The sequence below is a fragment of the Chelon labrosus genome, assembly GCF_963514085.1.
Source record: "Chelon labrosus genome assembly, chromosome: 8".
Taxonomy (NCBI): Eukaryota; Metazoa; Chordata; class Actinopteri; order Mugiliformes; family Mugilidae; genus Chelon; species Chelon labrosus.
In genome coordinates, this window is record NC_140358.1 from 17,491,143 (window position 1) to 17,508,977 (window position 17,835).

Sequence of the window (17,835 nt, forward strand, 5' to 3'; positions counted from 1 at the left end):
AAAAACTGTTTGTTTACTATAACCAAAATGCACCGATCAGGCATAACATTATGACCACTGACAGGAGAATTAAATAACACTGACCATCTTGTAACAATGCAATGTTCTGTTGGGACCTGGCATTCATGTGGATGTTACTTAGACATGTAGCACCCACCTAGACTAGACCAGACGCTCCCACCCCATAGCAATGACACTCCTTGATGGCAGCAGCCACCCCCAGCAGGAGGAATAACTCAAAAAAACATAAAAAACAGCACAAGGAGTTGACCAGGCCTCCAAATTCACTAGATCCTAAACTGATCAAGTATCTGTGGGATGATGATCCACAGAGGCCCCTTTCCTCAACCCGTAGGACCCAAAGGCCCCCACTAACAGCATTGTGTTGCCAGACAACACAGGACACCCTCAGAAGACCCATGTCCATTCTCTGATGAGTCACAGCTGTTTTTGAGGAGGAGAGACCTACACAACATTAGGACATAATGTTATGCCTGATCGGTGTATATGATGTTGATGAAGCAGAGGGAGAAAAAGTTTGCACATATTGGCTGTGATATGACTCATTCACTGTTTTTCTTTAAATAAATGTAATTAACAAATCCATATTTAAATAATAATGCATTAGTCTGTAACAGAGCTGATTGTATTTTAGATCTTTGCCAAAACAGTGCAATTAATTTCCTTTTTGAGGCTAATTTTTAATTCAATAAACTCTTCAAACCTTGAAGGGGGTCCGAACATTTAAACGCCGCCGCGCGTCTGTAAATGCGGTTGAAAGCCGTGACGCGCCTTTTCAGTGTGAGTGGTTTCAAAAAATGAATACTGTTAATTTGAACCATGCAGTCGATACACAATTATCATTCACTACTCCGAGCCCCCGGCATAAAAATAAAAACGCGCAATCATTCCAAGTGCTGATTGTAATTGATTAGCTTGTTGTTAAAAAATCTTGATGAAGATATTTGGAGTTAAATTGACTGTGGAGGCGACCAGCGTTCACACCCTTATTGTTCGCCCGTCTTGTATTGTCGAACAATCATTTTCACTTGTGGACCCCCCCCAAAAAACAAACAAACGTACTGCTGAGTATCCTGCATGTGCAGTTTTAATTCAGCCCGTTGCACTGCGTGCTCGATGGGACGACAAATGCAATGCCATTGTTGTTTTAACAGAGGTTAAATCACAGTTTATGTATTTCTCAAAAGCGTACCTGTTACTGCAGTTCACTTGTGCCGAAAACTTATAGCAAGATAGAACAAATCCAGTTAGCTGAGAGCATCACCCTCTACCACGCTGGTTAATCTGGCTAGCTGTAGAAAGTCATAATAACCGCTACTTTTCAAAGGGGGTTCAACAGGGGGCCAGAGATGCATTTTAACAAGGCCTGGCTGGTGTGACTGCACTCTGTGCTAAGAGGTAATCAGGGGCCGAGATGCCTGGCAATTTACCTCGCTGTGGCGGGCAATCAATCGCAAAGAGAGGGCAAGGAAATGATTCAGCCACGACAAGCACAGGAGAGAGTTAGGGGGAAATTAGGAAGGGAGTATGTACAGAGAAGGAACGACAGAGCTGTTCAAGTCAATAAATCAGGAATCTCTGTACCTTGTAAGCTGAGGGAAACACAGTAGATACAGGAAGAGAACCAGCATGATTTGATGTAATCACCTGCCCTGTTGGAGAGATATAGCACCAATTATGTGCCAATAGGCGGACCGGGTTTAGAACATGGCCGCTGCTTCAGAATAATGGAAATTCGCCGTGCAGTTTTTTTTGAACTGCCTGAACTTTGAGTTTCAAATATGAAAGAGGAATAAATTATACAGTGGTGTTCTCTGCAGTTCTACTTGAGTTTGACGGCTGACGCGTAGTGGTGTGAAGTCAGTGGTGGACGTGTGAAGGACATGATCTGAATTACTGGGACCAATACGATATATTTATTCTTCTCGAGTGTGTTGGAGTCTTTTTTTTTTTTTTATGTATGACCATGAGCATTTGGCTTTAAATGGCATGGCTATACATTGACTATATTCTGACATTATCGTGAAGGATATGTATCATATCCTTCCATTATTTTATAGTCAAATATTTCAAATGTCCACCAGCTACTTTGACTTCCTGAGGTGAAGGATGCTCCCTGTTGAAGCCATTTTGTTTTTCACTGCAGCTGGCTGTAATTCCAGCTCAGACACAGGAAGCAGCCCCTTGTGCTCCAGCTCTTGTTCGCCTTGCAGCGCCTTGAACCAATAAGTGTAACAGCAGTCACAATTATTCTAGCGCAGGGCACCTTTTTTTTTTCCTTAGTGCATGTCGGGTAATCCTGGCTGCTCTGTCCCTTCATCCATCCATCCCTCCCTCCTTCCCTCCACCCATCCTCCCCCTCCCTACCTCAATTCCTCCATCCCACCCCTCCCTTCCCCTCCCTGGCACTGGTCTGACAGTCAACGGCGGCTGGTCCACGTGGACCACCTGGTCGTCCTGCAGTGCCGTGTGTGGGCGTGGCTGGCAGAAGAGGAGTCGGAGCTGCACCAACCCCACGCCACTGAATGGAGGCACATCCTGTGAGGGGCAGAACGTCCAGAAAAGTGCCTGCGTGGCCACCTGTCCAGGTAACTCCCAGGCAACCCTGTTTGTCCTGTGGCGCTTGGCTTCCTGTGGCTTTCGTGGTGCATTCTTTTGCATTTAGAAGTCATCAATTCATCTTTGTTTTGGCTGCCCTTTTGTACCAGCAGCTCCTTGGCTTTTTTGTAGATGTCGGGCTTCTGTTGCTTCCTGTAATTAGTCCGCTTACGCTGCAGTGTCAGAGCCTATTAGTCTTCACAGCAAGGCCTCATCCCGAAAGTGATGTACTATTATAAACGCTTTGTTCACATATCTCTTCATGTGCACTGTACGCAGACCCTGCTTTTATTTCAGAGACGTGTCTGCTGGAAGAGACGTGGTCCCGTGGTACTGCACCGCACCAGCTAGTACATTTGTTATTGTTTGCTGCTCAAGCTACGTAGTAAATATGGGCAATAAAAATCAGAATTATGGCGGCCTGCGTGCCACGTTTACGTGCGAGGAGTTGAGGGCATTTCATTTGCTCGCCCAAACTCCCCCCCGCGCGAGCGCCGGAGAGGCAGAGAGTGTCCTGCCTGATAGTGAGCAACACATATTGATCTCTGCTAGCCCGAGATGAAAGTCAAGCTGCTTCATTTGCAGTCCCACATTAGCCCCCTGACAGAGGGAGAGATAGCGGAGGGAGAGAGCAGGAAAAGGATTGTGTAAGGTGGAAGCCGGGATGGAGACAGATGGAATCAGATACAGTGTAAGGAAGGCAGGAACAAAGCCCGGAGTGAGAAAGAGAGAGAGAGGAAAACTGAGAAAGAAGTAGAAAAAGCCTGAGTGTGTACAAGAGCCGGCTGTTCGGCTGCCAGCAGATCAGTGTGCGGACATATAGCTGGGGCGCTGCAGCCATGCTGACCGCAGGAGAAATCTCCCACGCTCGGTAAGTAGCAGAGGGGGAAATACAACACCTCAGGCAGTGGCAGCGTCTCCCCGCCTAAAACAGAGGTTATCTTCCACAGTGAATCAACGGGTTGTGTTACACATCCCCCATGTAAAGACATCACTAGATGTCAAGCACGAGTGTAAGTAACATTGCCCTCTGGAATACAGCAAGAGGAGGAAGTCAAAGGAAACGCATGACGCTCCGTCAGAATCTGGATGGATCTGAAATTATTGGAGCAACTAGTAATGGAATTAGAGGGGTGCCTAGGGATGCTTGACATTCCTCCACAGCAAAGCAGGGTACTGACCTCCATGAGCTTAAAGAGATTAATGTCAGTCCAAGCTGCTATTGTTAGACCAAAGCCCTCCCTCCCTCTATCTTTCTCTTGCTTCACAAGGAGAAAGTGTGTAATTTCCAGCCATTAAGGCGCTGTGACAAAAATTGCATTGTGCCGCGTGAACACAGTTTCCAGAGAATTTGGAGGAGAAAGAACTCAATTTTTCTTTCTTGATGAGAGATCCTAGAGCAACGTGACCCCGCTTACACCTCTATCAGCCCCGTTGTCCGGCAACAGAGGGTAGTCTCGGCCTCCTTTTCTTACTCGTTGCCAGGTAGTATCGCTGGTGCAGGCGAACCCCGGCTGTCTGCGCCTGGAAAGGGTTCCTCCAGAGGCCACGCCAGAGGCAGGGGTTGATGAGCTGTTGGTTCAGATCACTGGTGGCGCACTCAAACACGCCTTTGAAGCCTCCCCCACCCCCACCCAAGATGAATCGGCAGCTCTCGTCACTTTGTCATTCACACGTGCAACCCAGCTATCAAACCCCTTCCGTGTACGTACGACTCCTCATGTCGATTCATCAGTCCGCGATCAACACATGCATGAATCATCGGCCTCAGTGCATGAATACATGCTCGTATAGGATTCGCATCCGGCAAGGGGCCGCAGCCTCGCGCAGCAGAGAGCACTCCACGCTGGATAACAACTTTAATTATCACTGTGCTTATAGCATTCACAAGTCTGGACGGCGATTGCAGCCCATTTCAGAAGAAAGAGACTTGAGAGGGATGAATTACATGTGGAGCTGTAAGGCTGCAGATAGACATTGTGTTATTTATTTAGACACGGCTGACATTTGGATTCAGAAGAAGTGTACTTTATTTTTTTTTAAGTTGGCCTTGAGAGGCTTTTTCCCTCCACACTGTCTTTGTTTTTGAGCTGCGTTTTTAAAATTGCATGATTTAATACTGGTCTTGTTTCAAGAGTTCATTAATTATCCAGGCTAAGATTTTGTGTTGATTATTAGCTCTCTGGTGTATTTAACTGTCAGCATTAGGGCTTTGAAATTGGACTTTAAAAAAAAAAAAAAAAAAATAGATTTTGTTTTTATGCTGCTTATACTGTGTTATTTGCGGCTGCAGTCTGTTTTGTCCTAAACACGTTGATGGCCTCTCGGATTTGCTGTATTCATCCTTTAGGGATAAAAGACGCTGTCAGCTGAATGAATATTCGCTGGAAACAAATCAATTTGAATTTGGAACCAACAACATGCCGAGGCTATAATTTGTCTCTGCATCTCCGAGCAAAGTATTTATGTGGTTCTTGCTGACGTGCCGATGGCCATTTGTTGTTCCACATTTGAAAAGTAGCACGATTCCTTCCCGGAGTAGTACGGACACAGAGGCATATTTTCCTACACATGCATGATATCGGCTTCCTCAAAACCCGACACAGACGACCTGTTCGGCAGCCGAGCTCTCCACATGCCTGTTCACGATGACTCCTGTGTCTAAAAGTGAGCTCCCACCTCTCATCGGAAAGTGTGAAGCGAGAGAGGCTCATCTGTATTTTTGTCTAAGTCTCCAAAGTGTTTAATGAGAGTTGGCAGAGGCCTGTGTGGCAGATCAGATGGGCTCCATGCTGAGAGAGACACAGGGAACTGTGGAGGAGGAGGAGGCGGCGGCGGCTGAGGCTAAAGCCGGAGGCTCAGAGCAGAGCAGATCAACACTTGAGACAGCGAGTAGCCAAACTATGCAAGGGCTTATCTCCATTTCTCTTTCCTCTCTCTGCCTTCGTCTTTTCTTTTGTCTCCATCTCGGCATATCCCGCCAAAGTATCCCACATAATTCCGCAGTCCATCCCTCACCCTTTCATTGACTCTCCCCCTGGCCTGCACTGACTTGTGGTCGGAGCCAACAGTCATGGCGAAATGTCAGATCGTTCCAGCATTTCCAGCAAAGACAAACACTACCTGAGCCAAAAGCAAATAGTCAGTCCCCAGTTTTGGAAGCGACACGGTGACACCTACCCCACACAAATGAGCTGAACTGTTGCCCGATATGAGCGAGAACACCAAACAACCTGAAGAGATGTCTAACTCGTGTGAATTATTTAAATATAGCACTGATCCCTCAGGCTTGCCAGGGGAGTCGTGAGAATTCTACTAGATGGAAAATAAACAGACTCGGGGCTGGTGGATTTGTGCATGCGTGCTTGTCTGTGTGTTTGTGCATGTACGTGTCGTACGCATGCAAGTTAGCGCCCGTATGCCTACTGTCTGCACTGCAGGCAAAAGTCTAATTGTATTTTGCTTGTGTTTCTAGATAATATCATAGATCGCTCTGAAGACTCCATATTTTATGCGCTGAATAAATAAAGGCTATGGCTAATAAATGAGACAGAAAAACACATTAGTTCACTGTGAAAAGACGGTAGCCATCTGGTGACAGCCTCGCATCATTTTTAATCATTTGGTGCCATTTGTTTTGGCCCAGCCTCTTCATATTTCATTCTGTCTCAGTTTGGTTTGTTTCAGCGGTTTAGGCAACATAAGGGTTATTGATCACGGTCCACACCACAAACAGCAAGAAAAAATCTGATATAAATATTTATATCAGATTTGTCAGAATTGCGGGCTGAGATTTGGTGATTAATCTCTGCTGGATCACCCACACTTCTCTGACTAAGCTGCCAGCACCCTCCACGGGTCTGTGGCTTTTTTTTTTCTCCCCATCATCCTTTGAACACTGGGATTAAGGGTGGTTACTGTGCACATGTGTTTACAGGACAGTGAAAGCGGAGGGGCGGCCTGCTGGTCTCAGTGGTACTTGTCTACTCCTTGTGTTCCCCCTCAAGGACATGGAAACCACAGGTGTCCGATGATCTCGGGCGGTGTCCATCAGCGGCCATTGTCATTTTGAACAGCAAAGCCTCAAACAGGCCCTCCTACCAACCTGTAAAGAATGGTCGGATTCCTTTTTCTTCTCCCCTTGGCAACATGTCCAAATGGGGGCTTGCCACTGGGTTATTGTATTACTGTCCCTCCTCGGAGACCTGCCTGACCTGAAACCTGTGGTGCTGCGTGATTGAAAATCAACTCGGGTGCCTTTTGCAGTAGCGCTAACAATCTCTTTCTGGGGATTTGATAAGGAGAACCATGGCTGTGGATTACAATTTTCTTATGTGAATCCTGACAAAATAGGAGGATGAGGTTGGGTCCTAATTCCAGCCTTAAATTTGAACAACCTAAATCAAGGAACTTGTTCAGTTTCTTGCTTCGCTGCTTTTGTTTCCGCTTCTTACCGCTTCGTCGAGAGAAATTTCTCGACATTTCTCCAGTCTCTGCTCCTCTTCACTTTCTGAAATATGTAAAGCGTGTGCTTAGAGTCAGTGCAGAGACGCAGGCCATCAAGGGCTGTTTATGCATCTCCATCTTCCTTTGATTTTCCTCAGCCTTGGGTCACGGTGTTTGTGTGCCGTCCGCATCCTCATGAGCATCACTTTTGTTTCCACACCAATCTCCTTGTTTGAAAATGTCATTTGCATGGCCATTAGTCTTGCTTTGTGGTGGAAAAGAGAAGTTGAATTTCATCACCTCATCAGGGCAGATGTTGATCTCATCTCTTTATTTCACAGTGGTGTGGATAAACTGAGGGGCGACATAATATATTCATTAGGATGTAATTCGCTATTCAATCATTCTCATTCCCAGCCTGGATAATCAGCCCACTGGCCCACGGATGGGTCCACTCAATGCCAAACAAGGACAATTATCTGATTGGTTCTGCTCTCTCTGCCAAATGGATCTGACTGCAAAACAACACAGCCCAAGCTGCGTCAGCATCCCACAATACGCACACATGTACATTCACAGCAAATCTCGCGTTTCTAGGAATCATTTGAGGACGCACACAGACAAACGGACTCGTGTGGGAGCAGGGTTTCATTCATGCACTTGGTCCAATACGCTTCACAGAGGCTTTTATCTGGTTTTCCAAATAGGGCATTGCATTATAACCAAATAAAAGAATCATTACATGGTACAGTTGTGCAGTAATAGATAGTCTCACCCACAGTAACATCTCACTTATGTTTTATTAACCAAACCCTCATGACCTGTCAGACCTGCTCCCTAGGGGTCATGCCCCCTGCAACTCTCTATTGCTCGGATTAATGAGCACTAAGGTTTCCTTGCCCTTAGGTCAGTCAGGGGAAGGGTTGCTGCTGTCATAGAGGTGTGCACGTACCTTGTATGTGTGTGTGTGCGCGAGAGAGAGGTGATTCTCGTCAGGTCCCCTTCACCTTCACATTTGGGAGAGAGAAAGAGCAAGACAGTGGCTTTTTTCCCCCATGAGAGCTCATTACTGCTCTTTTTCCCATTAGCCCTATGGTAACCTTCCCCAGGCCGGGCGCTGTGTCATTCTCAATATCACTCCGAGCCTCCACCCCCAACGGCCACGATGCCAAATTACCCCCACCTTGGCAAAATGGCCTCCGTCTGTGTGTGTGAGGTGAAGCTGCAGCTTTTTTTCCTACAGCCAGCCGCGCTCAGAACTATCACCATCCCGTTTCGATTTGTTTCGTTTTGCTCGTGCTAATGGTGGGATGTTTGAAGTTACACTTAGGCAACAGGTGTGATGTACATTCTTCTCTGTTCAGACTAATGCCATCTGTATCTGGTCTCACTGTGCAGACAGCACTGCCGTTGCCACAGTAACACCTTGTTTGACCTTTGTTTCCTTCCACAAATATTGATTCATACGAGAATTTTAAAATAGAGGCGTTTGTGCATACATGTATACTTAACTGTGGACTGCCGGGCCAATTTCCCTGGGGTCAGTTCCCTATCCACATCCACACCACCTTCGTAGCGGTGAGGTGTAACTCGGTTGCATTTGATTTCCATGTTGAAAATAAACAAAGAAAGGCGAACAGAGACAACATGGCTCTCCTCAGCGGTTTTGCACGCTTTGGTTTCCGTGTGCAGCTGCTGGATTTGAGTGTTTGCAAGTGGATTTGCATGTCTTTTTAAGGTTCTCCATACCAGGTTTCCATTTTAGTGGAAGTGGGTGTTATTCAACCCGTCGTTCCCGTCTCGCAAGCAAAGACGCCGCTGCTTTTACACCGCTGTTTCTTCTCAGCTTCTCTTTGTAGAGTCTGATCAGTTCAGTTTGTAGAAAGAAGATTCGGCTTGGTTTATTGAAACTGTTCAGCATGTTTTCAAATCAATAGTTTTTTTTTTTCCCCTGTGAGCTCAGATATCAGTGTTTGATGTGAGGTTCTTGCCGCCGTGCTCGTGTTTGTGCTCACCCATGTTTTTTATTTTTTTTGTGTATGTTTCTAGTGGACGGAGGATGGAGCGAGTGGAGCAAGTGGTCAGCGTGCGGCGCAGACTGCTCAATGTGGAGGAGCAGGGAGTGCACCCAGCCCTCACCTGGCACCGGGGGCAAAGACTGCCAAGGGCTTGACCTCCAATCTCTCAACTGTACCAGCGAGCAGTGCCCACAGAGTGAGTGCACTACCACCCACACGCTGTAAACTCTCCAGCAGCAGAAAACGTACAGCTCCTGATATCATTTTTTATTTCTTTTTTTTAGCTACTTTCTGCCTTTGGGATTGTTTGATTTGTTATGTGCTTTCTCATTATTACTTGGCTGATGAGGAGCAAATGGAAATGAAAATCAATAAATCTGCTCAAAACAACATTTTAAGGCTTTAGCTGGAGAAACGTACAGCTGATTAAAAAAAATAATAATAATAGATGTGACACTAGAGGCTAAAGTGAAAGATGTATTCCAAAATAAAACTCTAGTCTTCATCAGATACGACAAGTATCACAAACTATTCACGGAAGAGCAGGTGTACAAGATGAGCATCAAATGACCCCTGTAGTGAGGCTTGCAGAGAAGGATGGGATTTTATTTCATAAAACATTTTCCACAAGAGAAGCCCTCTTTCTTTTATTTTACCAAATAAACATTTGTTTTGCCTCCTTATGGCATCGGCATCTTGTGATAGATGCTCATCGCACGAATGTTATACAGAGGAAAGACGCCCATCTCATCAGACACTGGCAGAGATTCATCCGCAGCCCACTGGCCCATTCCAACCTGTGTGACCTTTTCAGACGATCATATCTAATTAACACTGGTACGACACTTGCTGCTAAGATAATACACCGTCTCACCACGTGGCTCTGTGCAGTGTTGCTCCCTGACCTATTAATAGAACTGAGAATTAAAGCAACTCTCTTCTGATTAAAGCACGGCTTCTCAGATAAATGGCCACGGGTCAAATCTTCTGTGAAAACATACATGGCCGGGGCGTCATTATTTCAGCATGCATATGTATTTATGTTCCGCTCTGCTCTGTGCAGATGCATAAGTAGCTTAATAGCCGACACGTATTACTTTTATGTGCAAGTCAGTGAACACTGTGGTGCCACTCCCCTGTGTGTCATTAATAGGGCACGTGCATACTGTCAGGATTAGAAACCACAAAGGCTCATCCTGGCCGAGCCGGCAGCAGAGTGGAAAGTGGCACCACAGGGTCCACTGCCGACCAGATGGACATGAAGGGAGAGCTCTGTCACTCCCGACAGATATCAAAGAAAGAAAGATATTGCAGCTTCCCATCCACAGACTGAGATGAGTCTCAGGGTGGCGTCTCACAGAGAAAATGTTATAAATAGTGTGCACTCTGGCTGATCTGCATGGAGTTTTAATGGGGACTCAGCTGACATGGGCCAGTGAATTAATAAACTGAATTATGTATTGTGCACTGATTGATATGATCAAATGGACCGATGCACGGAGGAGGAGGAGGAGGGGCGGGAAGGGTCGCGGAAAATCTGCACAGGGTCTGCTGTATGTGAATGTTGCATTGCGTATACGTGTTCGAACCATGCCAGTATGTGCATGCATGTGCACGTGTCAACCCGTGGCTGAGTGTGGCTGGTGCAGTGAACCAGGGAGCTCAGTCGGCCTATCATCAAAGGTCAGCAGCTCCTCCCCGGAGAGGCAAGATATATACACAAAGATGCCAGTCATTGTTCCTCACACAAACACAAACACACACACGGAGACACTCAGTGTTTACACTGACAGTGCAGAGCAGAGTGCTGTCCTCTGAAGAATGCCTGTCCCAATCTGTTCCCAGCAGATGTGTTTCCACAGACAATTGCTGTGTGAAGTATTATAATAAGCAAAATAGCAAGATGGTTTTGGCTTGTCAGCAACTCCCATACTTCAACCATGTCTGCAGGCTATTAGCCGAGATGGAAAACTTCCCCCCTGAAAACAAAAGGCACCCTTCTCTTCCTGTGTAATCCAACAAAACAACTGCAGAGTGAACCACAGTCACTCCACAACAAAAGCCGTCTTCTTTCTGAGGACCTCACAGACATCTCTAATCTCCTTCATTAAGCCAGAAATGACATTAGATGAGGTTATTGTTTTTTGGTGTTGCATGTACGTGAATCACAGTGCAGCAACAAGGTTTGTGTAACAGCGTGAAAATAAACCGATCTGACCCAGGCAGGATAATTTTCATAAAGCAAACAAGTCAATGTAGCTATGCAAAATCTACGCAGCGAAGTAATAAACATGCTGGCACCAGGCCAGGGCCAAAATGGCAGCCAGGTGTTAGAGGGCGCAGAAAGGATAGTGGGAGAAATAATAGCGCTCGTATTCTAAGCCACAGGAAATTAGGACAACATAAAAACAATTATTTGGCTTAATGCGTGTAATGAAGGTAATAAACTTAATTTGAGCAGCATCCCATTTTGGGGGTGTCACAAATGATTGTGCCAAGCACATCAAACTGTTAATTTGTCTTTAGTCGCTTTTTGAATTTGGGGGCTAATTTGGTGGCGAAGCAGCTGATGTTTTCGTCACGGCGTTGTTTGTCAGAGCAGGGTCACAGAGCCGGGTGAAAAACGGCTCAACATTTATTTTGGACCATATTTCACGAGGGGGCCGCTGAGGGATGGGACGACTGTATTGTGGCGATAGTAATGGTCACGTTCACGTTGAGAGTTTTAGTAGCCATATTTCCCTGACCTTAAGAACTCCAGTGCTATTCATCTTCGGGCAAGTGACTAGGATTGGCCATGGGATGAAATATATTCTCAGATCTCCTGATAAATGCTCGGGGGAAGAAGCGCAGGAGGCTCCAAAGCTCTTATTTATCAATGCAGCAGAGAGAAAGGAGCAGGTAGAGAGAGTTGAGGACTATCAGGTGCGGACATTGTGCTGACTGTCAATACAGCGAGAGTCCAAACTTCAACAGGAGCCAGATAGGCTGCCTCAGAGGAGATGAATTATACCGGCCCTTCTCAATTCAGAAACTGATCCCAAACCAGCCAGACAGCCCTGGAGCGAGTCCGAGGAGCTGAGCTGAAAGCTCAGGGAAAGCAGGGGAGCAAACAGACTCTGGCCTGGGGTCAGCTCTGGAAGAAGAAAAAAAAAAAAAAAAGCTCATCACATCCACATTATCCTCCAGCGTGTGTCAATCACGGCGAGAGGTCACACACAAAGAGAATCAAAAGTTCTTCGGCGGCAATTACGTCAAGTGGAAATGAACGATGGGATGACGGATGACACAGTGGAAGAGAGGTAAATTGGTATGAAGTGTGTGTGGAAAGGGAGAGAGGTGAGAGAGAGAGGGGGCACGTTAGAGAGGGACTAAAGTAAAGCCCATCCAATTATAAAACCTGATTAGCTATGTCAATTAAAGTGTGATGGATGTCCTTTCAATTATTGGCTGGCATCGTGGAAATCAATGAGTGGGGGCAGCGGGAGCTGAGAGCAGCCGCTGGTCAGGGGTTCCGGTGAGCATCGGGATTGTTTCCCTGTGACACCTGGTGGGTCAGATAAAACTTCACTCAGCGATGCTCTGATAAGCCACCAGAGATTACGGCCAGAATAGAGGAAGAGAGAGGCGGAAGGGGAGGGAGAGTTGTCTGATTGACTGACTTTATTCTCCGGGCGCAAGAATGGTAGGAGAGGGTGGAAAAACGGAAGAGAAGAGATACCGGATCTTTGCATCTGAGGCTGTCCAGGTGTCTTTGGTGTGCCCTTAGAAAGTAAACAGCAACTGGCCAATCTAAGGCTATGTTTATCCAATCAGTGGAAAGCAGTCTCCTTGCTGACGGGTGTTGTTTTGTCTTTAGTCAGGCTGCGGATCTCTCGGTAGACTGCAGCACCAGAAGTCGAAATATCACAGCGTCATCTGGCCTTTGACTCACCAAGACAATTGGATTTGGGAACCTTAATGAGGGGTTCAGCCATAGTCTCTCCACCTTTTTTGGAGCTCATTGTGGAAGGTGGAAGGTTTAGCCAGGCTGCTTGCAGTTAAGCACCTCTATGCTTCCCTGAGGAGAGAGTGAGAAGGCGGGAGGAGGGAGGAGGGGGTGTCAGAGGAGGGAGGCGCAGGCGGGCAAACAGACGAGATGAGAGGTGGAGGCTGGATATATCCCGTGTGCTCGTGAAATGAAGTGTGTTCTGTGCAAATGTGTTATGCGTTGTCAAGAACAAAACACACAATCTTGTGTTTATCTTCAGCCAGTCATTCGCAATTGATTACATGTCAAGAGATCTTACCAAGAGCCGCCGTAGACGTTGGCCGCAAATAATCCCGCTACTTAAAGTATCAGATTGTACTGAGATAATCACCCATGAAATAGATTCTGGCATTTCTCTTAAAGATGCGGCCATGTCAGGCGCTTTTGTCCAAAGAAATGGATTTTCTTTTTTTCAAGGGCAAACACAGGTGGAGAGAGACGAGAGACAAAGAGAGAAGAGAAAGCTTTGTTTTTTTTTTTTCTTCTTCTTCTTCTTTTCGAATCTGTTAGCACTTGGCTAATTTAATTGTACCATTCTCATGTCACAGATTTACTAACACCAATTAAAACCTGTCAAATCGGTGTTTCCAAGGTTGAGTGCGGTTCCTGTCGAGTGCTAGGATTTACACAGTGGTGGAAAAACACAGCGACAGCCTGGAGATGTTCGTCAAAATATGACGAATCCTGTTTTAATCAGGTGGATTTTGACACAGACCTTTAGGTTGAGGTATTGCTGACATGCACGCCTTCAATCGGGGACACACGCTGTGCTCTTGTTAGCCTTTTATTCTTTTCGTCCGTCTGTTAATTCATATTTTTTTTCTTCTTCTTGCACGTTGGCTCTTCTCCTCCCGCCCCTGGCCTCCTCCTTTTCTTGTCAGCTCACCACGCACGCCAGCCAGCAGCACTTTAACCTTTGCTGTTGTTCTCCGTCCCTCAAAGCCGCGCTGTTCAGCGCATCCCCTCCTTGACTGTGTTCAGATGACAGCGCTACGCCCCCGTGGCTCCCCGGCACAATGGCCCTCCACAAAGGCCCCGGGAGCGTCCTCCACCTCCGCCACCAAATTCCCCCAGCCCAGGGAGACAGCCGTAGAAAATCCCATTCTCCTGCAAGGCACACAGACACGCACAGCGCATACGCACGCACGCACACGCACACACACACACACATCGATGTTTGTCTGGGCTTAGCTGTCATCTTCATACTGTACTTTTGGGAGAAAGACGCTCCTGTGCTTTTGCGAAAGAGACATTCAATAAGAGGTGCTAGAATTTCATAAGCAAATCCTTCATTTTCCCTGTGTCTCTCTTGGGGGTGTTGTGTGCTTAGAGAAAGAGAGGAAAAAGACAGGAGAGAGGAGGAACACGTTGGACTAAGATATTTTTATCTAGTGCAGAAATAAAGTAAGGTAATGCTGAAAGCTTTCTGCAGGATCTGGTTCTGTTTTTTCTTTTGGTTCTTTTTTTTAATTTTTTTTTTAAAAGTCCACAGGTTGGCATTACAGCTTTTTATTTCTTCTAAAGGCTTAAAATCTGACTGTTTAGCTAATATTTGATGGCACTCTTAACTCTGTATCAGTCAGGGACAAAGTCGAGTAGTGTTTGGTAGCAGGGAAGGCATGTGTGACTGATGGCATGCTATTAAACTGGCTCTCAAGTGAGAGCTTTGCACAGAACATAAAAGATCTTGCACAGCGAATGTTGGTATTACCATTAAGCAGCTGATGTTTTTGTTTTTTTTTCCAATCTCGATTAATATTTCTCTTGTGCGTTCTGTGTCTTCCCCTTAAAGCCGTGAGTGGGGCCGAGGACGTGGCGCTCTACGTGGGCATGGTGGCGGTGGCCCTGTGCCTGACTCTGCTGCTCATCGTGGTCGTCCTGGTCTACCGTCGCAAGAAGGAGGGCCTGGATGCCGACGTGGCGGACTCCTCCATCCTCACCACTGGCTTCCAGCCCATGGGCATCAAGCCCAGCAAGCCAGGTGTGTGGGCGCCGCGGCCACGCAGGCCTCCCCCCCACAGCAGTAGGACACTGTTCTTTGTTCTACCCTCGTCCGTCCGTCTTCCACTGTGACTGTGCAGCACTCATCTACATGTACCGCCGATCCTGTTTGTTTGCGGTTGTGGAGGTGGTGTGAATGTGTTCAGAGTGGTTTGCGGTCTAAGAAGGATTTATTATGCCGCGCGTCCTTTGTGTGCGTGAGGTGCACGGGCTGTTTATTTGCCTGCCTGACACATTATGTTTCGCCACCACCTCATTGTCAGGAAATGTACCCACTCTGTTTACTGCCTGTGTGGAGCCTCTGAGGTTTAACAGCGAGTAATAGAAATACAACTGTCTGAGTTGGATGGAGATGGGGGGAACTGGGTTGCAGTGCCTGTGATTCATTGTGGGAGAAGAAAAAAAAAAAAGCTTTTATATATTCTGGATGCTAAGCTGTATGTGAGTTCTGTTTGGAATTGATTGTGTGGTTGCTAAAGAGACAGACAGCGAGAGAGGGAGAGGGGACGGGAATTGACTGGCTTTGGGTGAAATTTGTGTTTGTGTATTGTCAAGAGTGCTCTGTTTTCCGCACCATGTGTCTTTTTGCGTGTTTGTTTCAGTTTTCTGTGTGCGAGCTGCAACAGCTTTAGCGAGTGTGAGGCCTGTCTCTGTGATGTAGGAGCCTCGGCACCCGCCACTCGTGGAGATTCACACGTCTGCTTTTGTCTGTTTCCGCTCTCCCGTCATCTCGTACAGAGAACTCCCATTTGCTCACCATCCAGCCCGACCTCACCACCACCACCACCAGCTACCAAGGCACCCTGCGCTCTCGCCACGACACCACCGGGAAGTTTTCGATGACCAACGGGCCCCTGCTGGACCCGCTTCCGAACGGCTCGCACACCCTGCACAACGGCAAGCTCAACGCCGACCCCTCGGACTTTGTGAGCCGCCTGTCCACTCAGACCTACTTTAAGACGCTGCCCCGCGACGTCGCCAACACCTCCTACGGCACCTTTAACTTCCTAGGTGGGAGGCTGACGATCCCCAACACGGGTAGGTCCTTCATTCAGGTCTCTCTCTGTCACACCTGTTGTTCTGTGCAATTGATTCAAACAAAGAAAAAAAAAAACAACTTTTTATTGACTGGTCTTGTGTAGTGATCCTCATGTGGCTCCTTTCATGATGACCTGCAACCCATGTGGCTGCTGCAGCACAAAATTACACCTTATATGTTTGTTTATGTTCTCAAGGTTGTCAAGAGTTCAGAAGAAATAACAGGGTAAATAAGGGACAATAGAAAAGAGGCATTTCCTACCATACCATTACAGGGATAAGTAATGTGTGCTCGCCACCATTCAGTCCTAATAAGCCAGCTCAACTGCATGCTGTAGGATGCAATTTCAATAGATTTTTAACTTTAATGTCAGCTTGCTCTCAGATTGATCCACAGGAATCCCCACCGCCATGGCGCTGCGTTCATACGTCGTGCAACGTAATGATAGGAATTACAGCTTTTTGAGCGGAGCCGGACCTCATGACTCTTCGGGTTCAACGTTCTTTTGGGTGAAGATTGTTCGTCGAGCCTGTTTTGCGAGCGATACATTTGATTTTTAAATACTGCACTCTGCTTTATCTGTGCTTTTATTGCACCCGGGTTCTGCTCTGCGCCTGGTTTAAGCAGGGTTTACGCTCTCGCTCTTAAAACTGCACGACTCTGTTCACGCACGTCAGTCACACGCTGTGCCACCCACCACTACAAGCAAAATTCTCAACCCGTGGGAACCGCTTCGGGGGAAATCTGGCATGCGGCAATATGAAGGAGGCCACGGTTCTCTTCGTTATGATAAAAAGCCGCTGAAGAGAACCAGGAAGTTACTTTCTCGTTTTCTTAATAGTGTAGCTTTTCAATTCATTATAAAATCTACGTGTCAGCTGTAAGGAATCCTGGTTGGTCTGTTTTGCTTTCACAGTCCGATCTGAAGCACACCTTCGTTTCCTTCCTTGGTCCAGTAGTCTTGTCTGCTCCAGAGCTCAGCTGACCCCGAGGGTGCTTTATATTTTTGCTCTTAGATACCGTCTGTACATACTACAGTGACTGTTTGGCTCAGCTCATACTATCTCCACCCGTCCATCATTATTTATGACCTGAGAACCACTTGCTGTCTAGACCAATATTACATACATTGGTACTACAGACAAGACAACTGTACTGTACAAATGATGGGCAGTGAAGTGTGGCAATACTCGCTGTCAGTCTCCGGGATTAGATTTTTCCCATGTAGCGTTGATCCTGTTGATGCAGGACGACAGTCACCAGCTCTGACCGGCGAACGCGCTACCTGCAAGTCCATATAGTGCAGTATAGTCTTTATGTTTACGGCTTATTTGCGAGAACTGCATCCAACTTGAAAGCGGTTTCCAGCTTACTGCTTCTAATTGTGCAAATGTGATTTAGAAAAATGGAGTAAAACTCTTACGATGCAGAAATTAAACCGTAAAAACACAGGCACAGTTTCTGTAGACGCAGCATTGTAAGCCTGTGTTGTGTACGTGCGGCGAGATTTTAATAATCCTCTGTAGGATGCCCTGTTTGCCGCTATACTTCAAGAAGAAAGGTATCGGCCAAACAATTTTAACACCTGCTGCTGCATTGAAAAATAATGTGGAACAATTCAGTTTTATTCGCCTTACTACACCTGGTTTAATGTCTCTGTCCGGACATTAACAAGGGGGAAT

At 46.6% G+C, this 17,835-nt stretch overlaps 1 protein-coding gene across 1 annotated transcript in view; it reads left to right on the forward strand.

Moving 5' to 3' along the window:
- Nucleotides 1-17,835, forward strand: part of unc5a (unc-5 netrin receptor A) — a 130,337-nt gene that overhangs the window by 94,608 nt on the left and 17,894 nt on the right. Inside the window, exons 6-8 of the mRNA XM_084549642.1 lie at nucleotides 9,115-9,279; nucleotides 14,906-15,094; nucleotides 15,853-16,152. Of these exons, the coding sequence (XP_084405768.1) occupies nucleotides 9,115-9,279; nucleotides 14,906-15,094; nucleotides 15,853-16,152 (654 nt within the window). The remainder of the gene's footprint in view (nucleotides 1-9,114; nucleotides 9,280-14,905; nucleotides 15,095-15,852; nucleotides 16,153-17,835) is intronic.